Source organism: Myotis nattereri (genome assembly GCF_964212035.1).
Source record: "Myotis nattereri genome assembly, chromosome: 17".
Classification (NCBI taxonomy): Eukaryota; Metazoa; Chordata; class Mammalia; order Chiroptera; family Vespertilionidae; genus Myotis; species Myotis nattereri.
The window spans coordinates 7,139,241-7,155,428 of NC_138092.1; the positions used below are offsets into that span (position 1 = coordinate 7,139,241).

Below are 16,188 nucleotides of genomic sequence, written 5' to 3' on the forward strand. Positions count from 1 at the left end.
GAGATGAGTCATTTTCTAATTTTATACAGAAAGACTATTTTTCCAGCTCAAATTGCTCATCCGGAATAAGCATTCAAAGTTGTACACAAAATAAATTGTAGAAAGGAACAAATATCCAGATTTGTAGTTCATTCATTATTTTTGGAAACAATTGTGACCTCAAATGAAGGTTGTGAAACTAAGACAAAAATATATAAATAGCACATAATCAGAAAATGAGAAAAAGGGAACAATCTTCATTGTTCACTGCTAGGAATCACCATGGTAATGCAATCTCATTTAATGCTGTCAAGTGAATTATGAAAATCAGGTATTCCATCTTTTTCACTCATGAGAAGCAATATTCAGAGGCGGTAATGAACTCACTTCCGATTACAAAGCTAGCAAATAGTGAGGCTGAGATTATAAGTCAAGTCTGTCTGATTTTAAAACCAGTAGTCTTTCTAGAGTTAAAAAACAACACACACAAACCTAACCTTGGGTCTGACACTCTTGAGTCAAATATACTGAAATCCCTTTCCAGGGGAGCACAATAAAATCATGAACAAAACAAAACAAACAAAAAATAATGTCAGGGATATAACAAAGAAGAAAAAACCCTAAGCTGTCAGAAACAATGTTGAAGTGGTATGAAGGTAAGAAGAGCCAGGAGGTAAGAAGGCTCATGTGACCTCTGCCTCCCCCCCCCCCCCCCCCCCCCCCCCCGCCGCCCCGCCATGGCCTCCCCGGGGAGCCCACAACTAGCAGGACAGGGGCAAGGTGAGAAGTGGCCCTGTTGAAGAGTGTAAGGATGAAAAATGATCCCAACCACCAAAAGAGTGATAGTAGAAGACTTGCCCATTTTGAACTTGGCTCTCAATATAAGAATTAAAAACCAATTCTTCTGAGAATCTATAAATGAGTTGGTCCACGGGTGGGTTTGAAATGAATTTTGTTCTACCTGGGTAGCCTCAAAAGCCTAATTGAGCATTAAGTTTAAAGGATATCTAAATTGCTAGCATCCGTAGGCACTTGTCTAAGGATGCAAATAGTCTTTGTAACACATTATAGAGTCAAACTCCAAAAACATTCCCCCACAGAATCAAACAACACGAGCTCACAGTGAGAAGTCACAGGAGGAAACAGAGCACAGTGAGTGAGTCAGCAAACAAACAAACAAGGGACAAATAACACACCAAGATCTACAAAGATGGCAGCTACTAGAATTCCAGATCCAATCACAGAAATAGGATTACCATGATTACTAGAACAAGAGATGTCAAATGAATGCCAGTAATATAATATATTATGATGGGACAGAATATTATTAAATGGGACAGAATGGAACTTTTAGAAGCAAACAATATAATTACCAGAGTCAGAATTTCCATATATAGTTCAAACAAAAGACTACATTTAACCAAAGAGAGTTTAGTGGACGGAAAGGAAGACTAAAGGGGTTACTTTAGCACTCCACAGAGAGACAAACAGGTATAAAATATGAGAAAAAGTACAGAATGAAGAATCAAAGGAGCTGTTTTAAAATACATGCAAAAAAATTTTACTAAACGGAAGAACAGAGGGAATGGGAAATAAGCAACATTTAAGAAGTTAATAACTGATCATTCTTTTGAATGGAAGAAATGCAGAAACCCTCATATTTAAGAAGTCATATGTCTTTCAAGCAAAGCAAATAGCAAACATCTTTAGATAAGATGCATCAGAGTGAACATGCAGGCCACTGTAGGCAGAGATTCTGAAATCTCCAAAGGAATCTGAACGAAGGGACAGATTTCCTATAAAGAAAAAATAATTGGATAGAAGGCAGAATTTCCAAGACTCCACATTCAACCTGGAGCTGGGTTGAGCAAATGGGATTTAACTTTTTCAATATTTATATCATTTCCCATCTGCAAGAATGAAGTTGGACTTTTATCTAACACCATATGTCTGAGTGTTCTAGCAAGTTCTATCTAATGCTAATTTAGTCTCAGAAAGAGCCATAAATTATCAATCACACTCATTGTTCTTCTAACTAGCACTGAAATACCGCTGTGGAAGATATCCTTAGGTGAAATTAGTTTCATTTAAGAAAAACAATTTTATTATAAAACAAGACAAGTTTTAGAACTTATCATTTGTTGTACAATAACATTAAAGACATCACCTTAACTTTGTTGCCATATGTGATCTGAGAAGAAAATTACAGTAAGTATCAAACAGTTGGCTTCTGGGATTCCCCAGACACTGTAGCTCTTTAGCTTGAAGACTTAATTTTCAGCTTATTAATAGACTTACCTTGGAGTGTCTTGTTGGTGGTGAATAATGCTGAACTTTCCACCTCACTCCTCACTAACATCCAATGGGAGTCACACCGGGTCCTAAATCAATGGGCCCTCGCTAAGTAAAGCTAATGGCCTTTTTGCAGACTGCTGACCATTCTTTTGTCGCAGACTATTTAAATCATCCTGAACCACGGGTCTTGCTGTCAAGTTAGATTAAATTGCTCCCATGGGATTACCCTCTCTTTTAGTTAAGGAAAAGCTAGTGCTGTATCTCTTCTTTCTTCCTCCCTCCATTCCTTCCTTCCTCCCTCCCTCCCTCCCTCCCTTCCTTCCTTCCTTCCTTCCTCCCTCCCTCCCTCCCTTCCTTCCTTCCTCCCTCCCTTCCTCCCTTCCTTCCTCCCTCCCTTCCTTCCTTCCTTCCTTCCTTCCTTCCTTCCTTCCTTCCTCCCTTCCTTCCTTCTTTTTTCCTTCCATCTTTCCTTCCTTCCTTCCTTCCTTCCTTCCTTCCTTCCTTCCTTCCTTCCTGCCTTCCTTCTTCCCTTCCTCCCTCCTTTCATTCTTTTTTTTTTAACTACAGAAATATGACTTATATAAATCTGGCATAAACATATTACACAGGACCTGGATCAATAAAATTTTATAATTTGTGAAATTCAGTATTTCAACACTGAAATATTGTTATTGGTTTTAAATGTGGCAGCTGAAATAACGAATATACACAGACCTACTCTCTCTTTTGAAAAAAGTTCGGGGGAGAATTTGCATAGAATTGAAGAGAAATATCCCATAATAATCTCAGCAAATGCAAAAAAATCACTTGATGAAGTTTGACACTCATTTATAAGAAGCACTTTCTGCAAAGTCTGAATGGGATGGGACTTCCTTAACCTGAGCATCTAATGACCACGTCTCTCCTCACTAGCATTATATTTCACAATAAGCATACTCTCGGAGTTTGAAAGCAAGTCAAGGATCATGACTTGCTTCATTTCTACTCAATGGTAGTACAGCAAATCAGGAAATAGAAATAAACAACATAACAATTGGAAAGAAAACGGTGAAATGGCTTTATGTTAGATGTCATGATAATGTACATAGAAAGCCCTCACAGATTTAACAATGAGATGCCACGCTGAAGACGGCATCTAAATGTGTGGCCGTGGAGCCAGTATGGGTACTTCTGCAAGGACCCTGCTCCCTTAATGATGTAAACAAAAATTTCACGCAGGATAATCGACTAGGGCCCAGTGGTTCTCAACCTTCCTAATGCCGCGCCCCTTTCATACAGTTCCTCATGTTGTGGTGACCCCCAACCATAAAATTATTTTCTTTGCTACTTCATAACTGTAATGTTGCTACTGTTATGAATCGTCATGTAAATATCTGATATGCAGGATGTATTTTCAGGGGTCGCGACCCACAGGTTGAGAACCGCTGGACTAGGCTCTACAATAAAAGGAAAACATACGAATAGTTTTCTGTGGATAAATATTTTCACGAACACAAACAAAAATCTTCAACGGAAGGAAGAGCTACTTACACCAGAATAGAAAGGCTCACCAGACACACATATCACATCCTGCTCCTGGATCATCAGAATGTCTTTGGCCAGGTGCAGCCGGACTTTGAAAGGCTCCTGATTGCCATCCTGCAGCAAACAAATCCCTGTCTTTGTCTTCAGACAAAAACAGAGAACATATTATGCTTAGCTTATACATTATGCTGGATGGTTTATTTCCTGTAAAACATGATGAATAACACGTCAGAGCTACAGAAAACACACTCTGATGAGTCTGAGACTAAACACCTAACGTAGGTGCAGAGAAAGGGATAACCATTTCACATCAAGTCCCCCCCGACCCCCGGTAATGGAGACAATGTCAGAAAATCGACACGAACATTTGGAGAGTGAAGAGTGTAGTTTTTATACTATGTTAGAAAATTAATGAACAGTTTGTTTAATACTTATTTAATTATAGAGTTTCTGTAACAGCTTTATTGAGTTACAATTTATATGCTATAGAATTCAACCCTTAAATTATATAATTCAATATGGGAACTTTTGTATATTAAGTTATAGAACTACCATTATAATCGATTTTCTCCAAAAAGAAACCTATTGCCACCATTTTTCCAGCCCCTTCCTCAGGCCTAGGCAACCATGTTAATCTACTTTCTGCCTCTATCATGGAATTTTAAATCTGAAAATGAACCCCCTAAACATCTTCTCTAACCTTTGCCATTTCATCATTTCTAGTCACCAACACACACACACACACACACACACACACTCACACACACACTCACACACACACACTCACACACACACTCACACACACACTCACACACACACACTCACACACACACACTCACACACACACTCACACACACACTCACACACACTCACACACACACTCACACTCACACACACACACACACACACACACACACTTTGTACAGATAAGGGGACAAGGATAAAGAGGCTGGGAAGAAATAAACCAAAAACCTATACGCATATATGCATAACCCAATGACAGATAATAGTGTGGTGAAGGCCTGGGTGGGGAGTGAAGAGGGTTAATGGTGGGGGGTGGGGGATGGGACATCTGTAAAACTTCCAACAATAAAGATAAATTTAAAAAGTAAAGAGGCAATGTTAACTGCCTAAATTAATACATTTAATCAAAAACAGAGCCTGGTTTGAGACCCAGATTCTTTTTTTTTTTTTCCTTGATTCACAATCCACTGTTTTGCTTCACACTGTTTTGGGAATTTGAAACAACCGGTGATGATTTCCAAACTTGTACCACGTAGCTTTAAACTTGTCACCCCCTGAAGCAGGTCAGAGTTATACTATGCACCCCAATAAATAAGCAGCTTCTCCCTAGCACCTGCCCTTAGACTTCCCATTGGTCAGAGATACAAAATGAAACCTTTTTTGAGACATCATATAGTCTCTGGCTGTTATTCTGCACCAAATCCATAGGAAGAGTGACCACTTTGGCAATTGCATTTTAATGATTATTGATTTAGTGCTCATTTAGAGAAGGGGATAAGCTTATAGAAAGCATTTATGTTCTTAGTATTTAATGAACACCCAATTCCATGCAAATAATACTAGGCTTTCTCTTGAAATAGAAATTTAATGTGAATTGCTAGAGGTGTGTTTCTTTAAAAGGATGTTTGATAATGTTGATAAGAATATGCTTAGATAAAGCAGCCTCCCAAGATAATTCTCTCTGTAAACTGCTTTATACCTTGCACTAATACATACCATTACACCCTCTATCCCATTTGATATGATATTACCCTGTAATTATTTCCTAAGGGTTATCATCTACTTCAAAGAAAATTAAGGTTTTGCAGATGTCCTTTCCTCCTCTGTGAGACAAATACACAGCGGGAACTCACTAAATTGTGTCCATTAATCTATTCTAAAGCATCACTCCAATGGATATGTCTGGAGGATGATATTTCAAGGAAAGCAAATTACATGTTTCCTCAGATAAAACATAATTTTCTGTTTTTCACATAGAAAAGTCTCTCATGCATATAATGTGCTCTCAACCAGAAGCCAGCATCCGGACAGAAGGGCGTAAATAATATCAAAGCCATGTGAACAGAGTTGAGCACATCTGTTGATTTTTTCTTTTAAACAGAACTTGGTTACACTAGTATTTAACACACAAATTTGATACAACCAAAGAGGAAGACACCAGAGTAAAATAATAACAAAAAACAAGGTATTTCATTTGCAATGCATGTGAAATGGTTAACATCTCTTTAGCCATAAACAAGCTCTTAAAAACCAGTAACAGAGACACTACCATGCGAGGAAACTGGAAAAAATAAAATTAAATCATACAAGTGATGCTTAAGCATTAGGCATATATGATAATTTCGCTGAGCAGTGGCAAAGGATAATTCCTCTGCAGTAACGCAGTGAGCAGAATAAAGACACGGGCACATGATGCTCTTCGGTTTTGAACAGTGTTACACCATTTGAACTCTCATTTGTTGATTTTTCAAGGCACGGTACAATCAGGCCTCCCCCCCCCCCTCCCCCCACCCACCCCCACCCAATGCAATGGAAGAAATAGCGTTCACAAATAATGCTCTGCTCCAGTTGGGGAGGGGAGAGGGGCCTTTCCCTGAGAGGCCTTACATACATTATTTTTACCCATCAACGAGACATAAAAGATCACCTTGGGAAAGTTCAAGGGACTAAAACAGTAAAAAGAAGCTTTTCTCATCACATTTCCAATGCAGTCAAAGTTTCATTCGTTCCACATGCAAATAATGTGCAAAATGTCCCCTCATTATTAGATAGTTGCCTGGAAAGCAAAATCCAGTCTTTGAGCTTAAGCTTTGGTCCTGAGAGAATGAGGCAGCTTTTGTTATAATAATATGTGTACGTTATAGTACTCAGTGCATTGAGAGGTTTGTAAATCAATAACTATAATGTAAGAAACATAAGCCTTAAAAATATAAAAGCAACTCATTTTCAGAATTCGGTTCTGAGCTATGAATAAACTGGGTCACTTTTTTAAAAGATATTTTTGCAAGAATGTTAACACATGACATTTCATTTTAAAAAAAATCTTCCTAAATGTTAATAACGGAAGCTTTTTGCTGGTTTGTTTTTAACTCGATCATAGGTAACCTAGTTAGGGTTGTTTTGTCTAAAAATTAAAAAAAAAATTTTAAACCTTCTAGGCAAATGTGTGAAATATTTTAACCTATGAATGTTAGCATTTTACCTGAAAAATGAGAAGACGATGCTTTGAATGCCCTTTGTTGGGTAAAAAAGATAGTATTTCTTCCGAAAATAGAATAGCTACAGTCCCTGGAGGCCCAAGTCCGGTTCTCCTGACTGCACACTTGCGTGCCCTTTACTATCCTTGGAAGAGCAATGTCACGACACTCACTCATACTGAGGAGGGATGACAGTTCTGGAGAGAATCTGAATGGCCATGGATTAATAATTAAATTATATTGAAATAGTTATAGAATACTGAAGTCATAAAATCCTAGAATTTTAGTGCCGAAAGGGACCTTCGATGACTTCTGAGTTATAACCATTAACGTGAAAGAATGACTTCCAACCTTGCCACCACTGGAATCCCGCAGCGCTAGTTTATGGAGCAGGGCGACGTCATAATAAGCCGAATATGCTCCCGTCTCCTTCTTAAAGGAAGAGTGAATATGCCTGCGCCTTCCCCAGGCGCCCTTTGGCTTTCTAGTCTTCAGAAACGGAGGCTACTCTGGACGTAAAATAAACCCATCCCTCATCCCTCCACCAAACACCGTGTCCGCTTATATAAAAAAGGCAGCCCAAGGGCTTCCCGTTTTGCCAAAAGTTGAAGAGCCCAAAGCCACGTAACCTACCTCCTCACAGGCAGTCCTGAAATCCATGTGCTATGGCACCGCAAAGGACTCCGTCTGCAAAGAGAGAAAGGGTTGGCCATTGAGCACAGCATCCGGTGTAAGAGGGGAGAATGCTACCGACGTGTAAGAAGATGAAGCCGATGCTGGGGGCAGATGATGTTTACCGTGCCCTGTGTGGACCAAGAGCTCCCAGGGTATAAGGAAGGGAGAAGGAAGGGTGGAACACGTCCGAGTCCCTGCTGTAACCAAGTATCAGCCCACCGCCATGGCTCAGTGTGGTGGGGAATGTCTCTTTCCTTGCCCCGCCCCCCTCAGCATTCAGACATGATCTGCATGTGAGAAACTCTTCTCTCAAGTGGCAGCTCATTCCCAACCTTCATTCTGGAACCTCCGTTAGCAACTGGGACCGAAGCTTCAAAAGGGGTAATTAAAAGTTGACTTTCATGTGGTTATCTCTTGAAAAAAGGTTGACTGATCTTTCTCTTCTTAATTAAAAAGTGACACGCATGAATGAGTCTCCCTGGAACTTAACATTTTAATCACAAACAGGATGATGTAAGGAAACAAGCTATTTATCAGAATGAATAATATTAAGATAATCGATGTATAAAATATGTCACACATATTCATTGTATGGTCACTAGAGTATCTAAATGGTGGACCTGCACTGAAATGTATAAAAATAACATGTAAAGTTTGTTTTTAAGTGCTATTAGAGAGTTTTAACGACGTAAGTTAATAAAAGTAAGTTATCGTAGAAAATTGACATTCTAACACTATGAAAATGCAGAGCCAAAATGAAATGGCATATGGAAAAAAGATTTCAAAGTAAAACATATGGTGAATTACAAAAGAGAAGACTTTATACTCTTGAAAACTCCTCCTCTGGTATTTACAACAGTACACTATTTTGTCCTTCTTTATAATTTTCTATTGCATGATATTAATGAATAAGTGTTTGTGGGTGAAACAGAGTAAGACATTCACTTATATTGTCATTGGATTATTACTATTGCCTCTGAAAGAAGAGATTGACCATTTATCAACAGTAACTAAATTGAATTACTGTTCCCATTCTTGTAATTTCATGCCCAGATATAACTTTTAAAAAGCATTTATACATTAATTTCTTAAAGAGTTTCTAAAGCCTATGATTTTATAAAGTCCAAAGGCAAGAAACTTTTGACAAGCCCCAGAATAAAGAATTTAGAGTTCAGATTCTTCCTAAACACACCCACCTGGGAGAAAAACACATTTTTCAAAATTCAAACTGGCTCTATTATATGAGAAGAGTACCACTTAATGGATAAAAGTAGTCAGTCTCTAGATCCACCTGAATAGATCCATAAGAATATCCATGTTTACAATGCAGTGGTTTGGAGATATGACTCCATGGTGTCATAATGCATTATAAAAGAATTGTGTCTGACAAAGGTGGCAAAGTACATTACATTTCTCCTCAAATCCTTTGGAGGTGATAGTTTTAAGAAACCAAGAGCCCAGAAAAAGTTACATGTAATATTTAGGAAAATCTAAGATAAACTACAACACAAAAATTAAAGGGTTCTTATAAAACTAAAAAGATATCTTATAGGTCAAGAATTCATTGTGTTTTTTCTTTCAGTAATAAAAAATGTCTGGGATGCAAATATGCATTTTGTATCTTTGGATATTACTTATGTTTGTAATGTAAATATATGCATAGTCATACTTAGGCATTGCTTGAAATTATATACATATATATGCATTTACACATAAAAAAATATCTCAGACATATATTTATGCAAATATATAGTGGTATAACTTTTTGGATAGTAACTTAATCTAATAACTTTAAAAAAATATTTTTATTGATTTTTTAGACAGAAAGGGAGAGGGAGAGAGAGATAGAAACATCAATGATGAGAGAGAATCATTGATCAGCTGCCTCCTGCATGCCCCCTACTGGGAATCAAGCACACAACCGTGGCATGTGCCCTTGACCAGAATTGAGCCTGGGACCCTTCAGTCCGCAGGCCAACGCTCTATCCACCGAGACAACTGGCTAGGCCTAATCTAGAAACTTTTGATGAAAATCATTAAAAGAAAATTCTGTTGGATTAAAGAGTTTGTTTGCCAACAAATATGCAATTATGCATTGTAATGATTAAATCTTAAATAAATCATCAACAAAGAGTAAAGGGGAGTTAGCCACGCTTTTGTTAATGGTTGTGATTTTCCCAAGCATTTTCACATTGTGCTATTGCATTCTCAAAGCAAATATGAGCAACAGGTGTCTTTAATATTTGTATAAAGCTGAGAGCAAAATTATCTGAAGAAAAACAGATGAGGTGCCAAATATTTTTTCAAAGTGTTCATTTTCAATTATAATTTATTGTAATTTTACTTGAAACATTTGAGAGCATTGCTTTGCTTTCCTGTTATTCCCCTATTAAATTTGGATACTAACTGTTTTTCTGAGGTGCATGAACAATCTTCTATAGTATGAAAAAATAGGGATAATTGTTTTCTGGGGGGTCATCTATTAAAGACAAGAAGACAATTATTCCCTATTTTTTCATACTATAGGTATTTTTTCCATGCAGAAATATAATGGATTTTTAAAATCTTTTTTGTGTGTGTGTTTTGATTTAGTTTGTTTGTTTTGTCTAGCAATTTATATATTTTTTCAATCAATATTTTAATGACATCTGACCTATGTGTTAAATTCAAATTACAAATTTGGCAAAAATTTACATGCTTATAAATAATTTTCTAATTATTTGTCGGAAGAAACTAAGCATGACATCTTCAAATATACATATTTTTAATTATTTTTTTTTGTTACTGATCCCTTGCAAACAACATGAGGCTAAGGTGAATAGATGTCATTCATTTTAAACAAAACTACAGTAGTGGGCAACAGAAATAGAACTCTTATGCAAACAATCCAATTTATATTAAAATATCTGTAATTCTAAATATTTTATAAATGGCTTCTTAATTATTAACAATGGCTAAGATAATTGTAAGATAATAATAATTAGTCAATGTCCTGGCTGTTGAAAGAGTCTGAGATTTTACAAACGAACAACTTATTTGCAAGCTAAATTTAGCCTGACCGACTGTCGAGGTTCTGACAGAACATGAGATTCCTGGTCAGAGATTAAGAATTTACTCCCAGCACAGCAAGTAGCATAAGCTCTCCCTGTCCCCATGTCCCACGGAGGTGACACAGATAGGTCCAGATGGGCAAGAACACATAGAGTGGGTTGCATTATAGTAAAGAAACCTTGGGCTCAGGGAATCCAAATATTTTATAGTAGGCGATAAACATCCTTCCTTCTGCTCTGCAGAAATACTGCATATTCTTTTTTAAAAATATATTTTATTAATTTTTTACAGAGAGGAAGGGAGAGGGATAGAGAGTTAGAAACATCGATGAGAGAGAAACATCAATCAGCTGCCTCCTGCACACTCCCTACTGGGGATGTGCCCGCAACCAAGGTACATGCCCCTAACTGGAATCGAACCTGGGACCCCTGAGTCCACAGGCTGACGCTCTATCCATTGAGCCAAACCGGTTAGGGCAAGGCATTCTTTCTTATGCTGGGCATTAAGCATGCTTGCCCTTTGCTCTGGAGGGAGGTGATATACTTTCTTCTGATGGCTATTTGGTATTCAAGCATCCTTGAAGAGGTATATGAGATAAAGCATAGGACGTGCACTTGGGATTCAATAAAAAGCAACATGCCATACTTTCTTAAACGTGTCGGAGGAAAAATTATAACCCAGCAAAGCTTTCCAGGAAACCACACAGCAACCACAGTAAACCTGGTAAGTGCCTTTCTTCAAGAGGAAAAACATGGGGAAAAAGAAAACCCATGACCTGCCAGATGTTGATAGAAAACTGACCTATCAGGTAGATGCTGAGCAACCCAGGTGTCTGGGAGATTCGTATGTAATATATAAAACCACATGTCAAACTGTGTAGTAAATATCTTGGAAACGGTGATGAGTTGCATAGTATATGTAAAACCTGCCAAGTCTGTGCCCAATTTAGTTTGATCAGAGGGAAAACTGAAATATCCATAGTAGTGATGATCTAGCTGCGTGGGTGTGTGTATAGTATATTCTGCATGAATAGTAGCACTGGCTAATAATAGTTGTTGGTTATGACATTCATTAAAAATTAGAATTGAGTCATTCACTAATGTATCCTACTAACTCTTCTACACAAAGGCTTACGTTTCTTAAAAAAAATCTTTTTTATTTTGTTGTTGTGGTTGTTTATTTGTTTTTTTTTAATCCTTATTGTTAAAAGTATTACATATGTCCCTGTCCCCCCTCCCCATTGACCTTCTTCTAGCCCACCCTGCCCCCACCCCAGGCCTTCACCACACTATTGTCTGTGTCCGTGGGTTATGCATATATGTATACAAGTTCTTTGGTTGATCTCTTCCCACTCACCCAACCACCCCCGCCTTCCCTCTGAGATTCAACAGTCTGTTGTTGTTATTAAACATAAACATTCAATAAATTAATTGGGTATCAATGTAGTCAGAAAAAATCTGTAATACAATCATATGAGAAGACAGAAGAAAGGCATCACAGTGCAAAAGTAGAAGAGAATGAAAGACTATAGGTTTAAATGTAAAATAAGGATTGAAAGAAGCCAACAGAATGGAGCAAAGTAACTAGAAAAATACCTTGAAATATTTTGAAATTCTTAATTTGGATGCTTTCTACCTTAACGTTTTTTCTCATCATGCTGACAGATATTTTAAAAAAGTGGTTAGGACAAGGAGAGTTGAGCTACATTTTTTCACACATTTAGTTTAGCACAGATTTGTTTTCATTTGCAAGACAGTGGCATCTTTTATTTAAGAGATTCACTTTGAGAGTGGAAAACATTACTGCTATCATTGATGCAAGACTAGCTCGAAGCAAGCTTTCTTGAAAAAGATGATCACATTGGGAACAATAAGGAAAAACAGAGATAAAAATTGGAGCTAAGCCAGGGTTATATGGCATTATAATATGCAAGGCGAAGTCCATTTAGGACCACTTAAATGCCACAGTTCACAATGTGCTGACCCAGAAAGCAAACTGCATCGAGCACTAGAACATTCAGCTCCAGTCCAGATGTCCAATGTGTGCTGGTGAATCAGCCGAGGGCAGAGCGCGGCCTGTGAACTGAAGAGTATGAAGCGTGTTACTGTCGGAGATCTAAAGGCCCTGTCGAGGGGGGAGTGCTTCATGGCCTAAGGCAGTGAACTCAGATTAAGACTGAGAAAAAAACGGAATAAAAGGTGTGACGAGTCTGAGTAATTTGGACGTCCGTATGCAAGGAAAGAACTAGCTGACAGCTTCAGTTATGAAAGCAAAGGCAAAAGGATAGACCTAGGACATTCTGTAATTGGAAGGCAAAAATTATTACTTTGACCGACATTGCAGTGCATTGTGGTGATGAATCTGTGGATAATCAGCGATGAGGAGGTCAGGAGGCCACTTTTGAGGTCACAGAATACTAATATTGCTCTTAAAATACTGAGAGGCAAAGAAATCTCCAACTATCTACAGATTCGCAGATACAATAATAAGAAATAAAAATGTCAGGCTGGAAAATGTTCTATTGTCACACCTGATGGTTTGAACTTGAATGATTAATCAAGGTTTAAAAAACATTGCCATATCTGTATAGAAGGTGGTCATTTTCCTTAGTACAATATGTTAATTTATTTATTGAATTTGAAATCGGTGAAAACTAGCAAAGCATTAAACTCAATGCTGATAAGAACGAATTATCTTTTTTATACTTACAGTAAAGCCATTTGGTAATTTACAGTGATTTAAATTATTCAAATAATCATAAGGAAATTTCTTTAAGAATTAAGTTATGATAGTTGAACATAGCATTATTTGGTCAAGGTTTTCTAGGGTCTTTATCATGGCAGACCTCATCAGGAATCTTGAAATGCAAATGCGGGTCCTGGATTAATTGTCTCTGGAATTATCCATCCTTAAACTTATTAGAATCTCTCTTTTAGTTCATCAAATGAAAACATGGAACTCTTTCTCTCATGCGGTCTTAGGGTATTTCCTGAAGAGATGTGAAGATAAGGGTCCTGACCTTTGCTTTCTCCTCTAGTAGTCAATTAACTTACACACACACACACACACACACACACACACACACACACCTCTAATGAACACTAAAGATACAAGAGTGTGAGAATTCTTCCAAACAAACTGAAAATGACCGGAAACACAAGTTACACAGCAATCCAATGTTTCTTTAACTGTCATTCCAATAAAATTCAAAGGGCTTTTGAAAATAGTTCTTGGGTCCCCTAAAGGAGGCTTGCTCCCCACTAACCAGCATAGGATCCCCAGCTCCTGCAACATGGTAGGCACACAATACATATTTTAAAGAGATATCACATTATGCTAAGGTGGCTACAAAAGGCTTTTATGAATAAAATGGGGTTGGATTCTAAAAGAGTAAGGAAGTACTAAAACACCATAAAAAGAGAAAACAAGAACAACGTTTAATTACAAAACACTCAGTGTGGATACAATCAAATGTCAGTCATCTGGGTTATTGAAAGGAAATGGTGATCATTGTAATCCAGCAATTATTTACAGTTGGCTTTGGAGTTCATCCTCTATACATTTTTTTCTTATTAACCCTATTCCATCATTTTTAAAAATGACAAGATAAAATTTCTATATAGTCTTTAAAATCACATCACTCAGTAGTTATTAATGTACTGGAAATAATCATAGGTGACAAGAGAAAATCATTCTAGAAATACAGATTAGTATGAATGTACTGTCAGTACAATCAAGCAACGATGGCATTAAAATGTGTTTCAGTATCAAGGCTGGTCAATTTCCTTTTAAGCCCAGGCTTACTGCACAGAGAATAATGTTGATATCATATAAAATATATCCATCTCGGTAATAAAATAACAGTGATAATTCCCCAATGCCAGGAACATTTATATTGATTTTGCAATGTCATTTTGAACTTACTTTAGAACAGGAATGTGTCCGATGCTTTAAAAATTCATATTGCTTCAAAGTCACAATAAAGCATGTCTCAGAGACAGTATGTACACTTAGTCTGCCATTGCGATTCAATTTAACTTAGCACTTATTGATTTACTTCTGCATGCCTGGATAGCAACCAATGCAGGAATGCAGAGAGGGAGAGGACTAAAGCCCTGCCCTCTGAGGGTTCTGGTGAAGGACACCAGAGAAAAACACAACCGCCCACGCCTTGTGGGCTGTGATGGTACAGGGCCCTGAGCCCTGTTGCTGAGGGGAGGGAGAGACTCGCTACTGGCAGAGTATGGTTGATAAGGGCAATGGGTACGAGGGAATCCTAAGGGAGAGTAGCTTCTCTGCAGCCTAGGACAGGAAGGCTGCCTAGAGAGAGAGGGATGTGCATGTGCCAAAGCCCAGGGTGTGGGTCTTGGATGCAACACAAGCAGGAAGCTCACACAGCAACGATTCACTCAGACTGGAAAATTCCACTGGATATAGAACTCTAGTTTGGTGTTTTCATTATTCTCAATAGTTAAGTATAAGGCATCCCAAAAATGTATACACTTTGAATAATTATAAAGGCAATGTTTATTAAAATACATTTCATTGTCAAAATTGAGCTGTCAGCTGTTAAAGTGTGTATACATTATTTTTTTGGACACCCTGTATTTACTCCACTGTCTTCTTGCTTACATATTTTCTGAAGAAAAGTCTGGTGTGATTCTTATTCTTGGTGTTTTTGGTTTTGTTTTTACCTATGGTTTCTTTCAAAAATTTTCTCTTCATCTTTGGTTTTATACAATTTGCAGGTGTTGGGTTTAGGGGTAGATTTTTTTTCTTAGTATTGATTCTGTTTGGTGTTCTCTGAACTTCCTGGATCTGTAGTTTCAGTCTGTCATTAATTGTGGAAAATACTCAGCCATTATTACTTCAATATTTCAGCTGTTCCTTCCTATGTTTCTTCTTCTTCTGGTACTCCTGTTATTTTTGTTGCATATCTTGAAATTGTCTCAGAGTTCTGGGATACTCTGTTCTATTTTTTTAATTGATTTTTCAATTTGAGATTTTCTAATGACATATTGTCAAGATTATTAGTTTTTTTTCTTTATCTCTTTTCAGTCTCTTATAAGCCCATCAAAGGCATTATTCAGGTCTGTCATAGTGTTCTGTTTTTTATCTCTAGCTTTTACTTTTGATTCTCTACTGTAATTTCCATGTTTCTGATTATAGTACTCATCTGATATTACATGATATCCACTCTTTTCCATTATATTCCTCCGCATATTATAATAATTTTAAACTCACATTCTGATAATTCCAAAATCTCTGTGCATCTGATTTGCATTGTTTTGCTTGTTCTTTATTGTCAAACACGCTTTTGTTTTGTCTTTTAGTATGCTTTGTGAATATTTGTTCAAAGCTGGACATGATATATAGGTAAAAAGAAACTTCAGTGTGACTGTTTATGTTTTTCTGATGTTTACTGTTTGCTGGAGCTATAGAT

General features: G+C 37.3%; 1 protein-coding gene across 2 annotated transcripts in view; it reads right to left on the reverse strand.

Moving 5' to 3' along the window:
* SNTG1 (syntrophin gamma 1) overlaps positions 1-16,188 on the reverse strand; it is a 107,783-nt gene that overhangs the window by 50,840 nt on the left and 40,755 nt on the right. For both annotated transcript variants that reach the window (XM_081110880.1, XM_081110881.1), the window contains 2 exons: positions 7,653-7,706; positions 3,805-3,939 (listed from right to left, as the gene is read on the reverse strand). In XM_081110880.1, coding sequence (XP_080967006.1) covers positions 3,805-3,939; positions 7,653-7,679 — 162 coding nt within the window. In that variant the 5' untranslated portion in view covers positions 7,680-7,706. The remainder of the gene's footprint in view (positions 1-3,804; positions 3,940-7,652; positions 7,707-16,188) is intronic.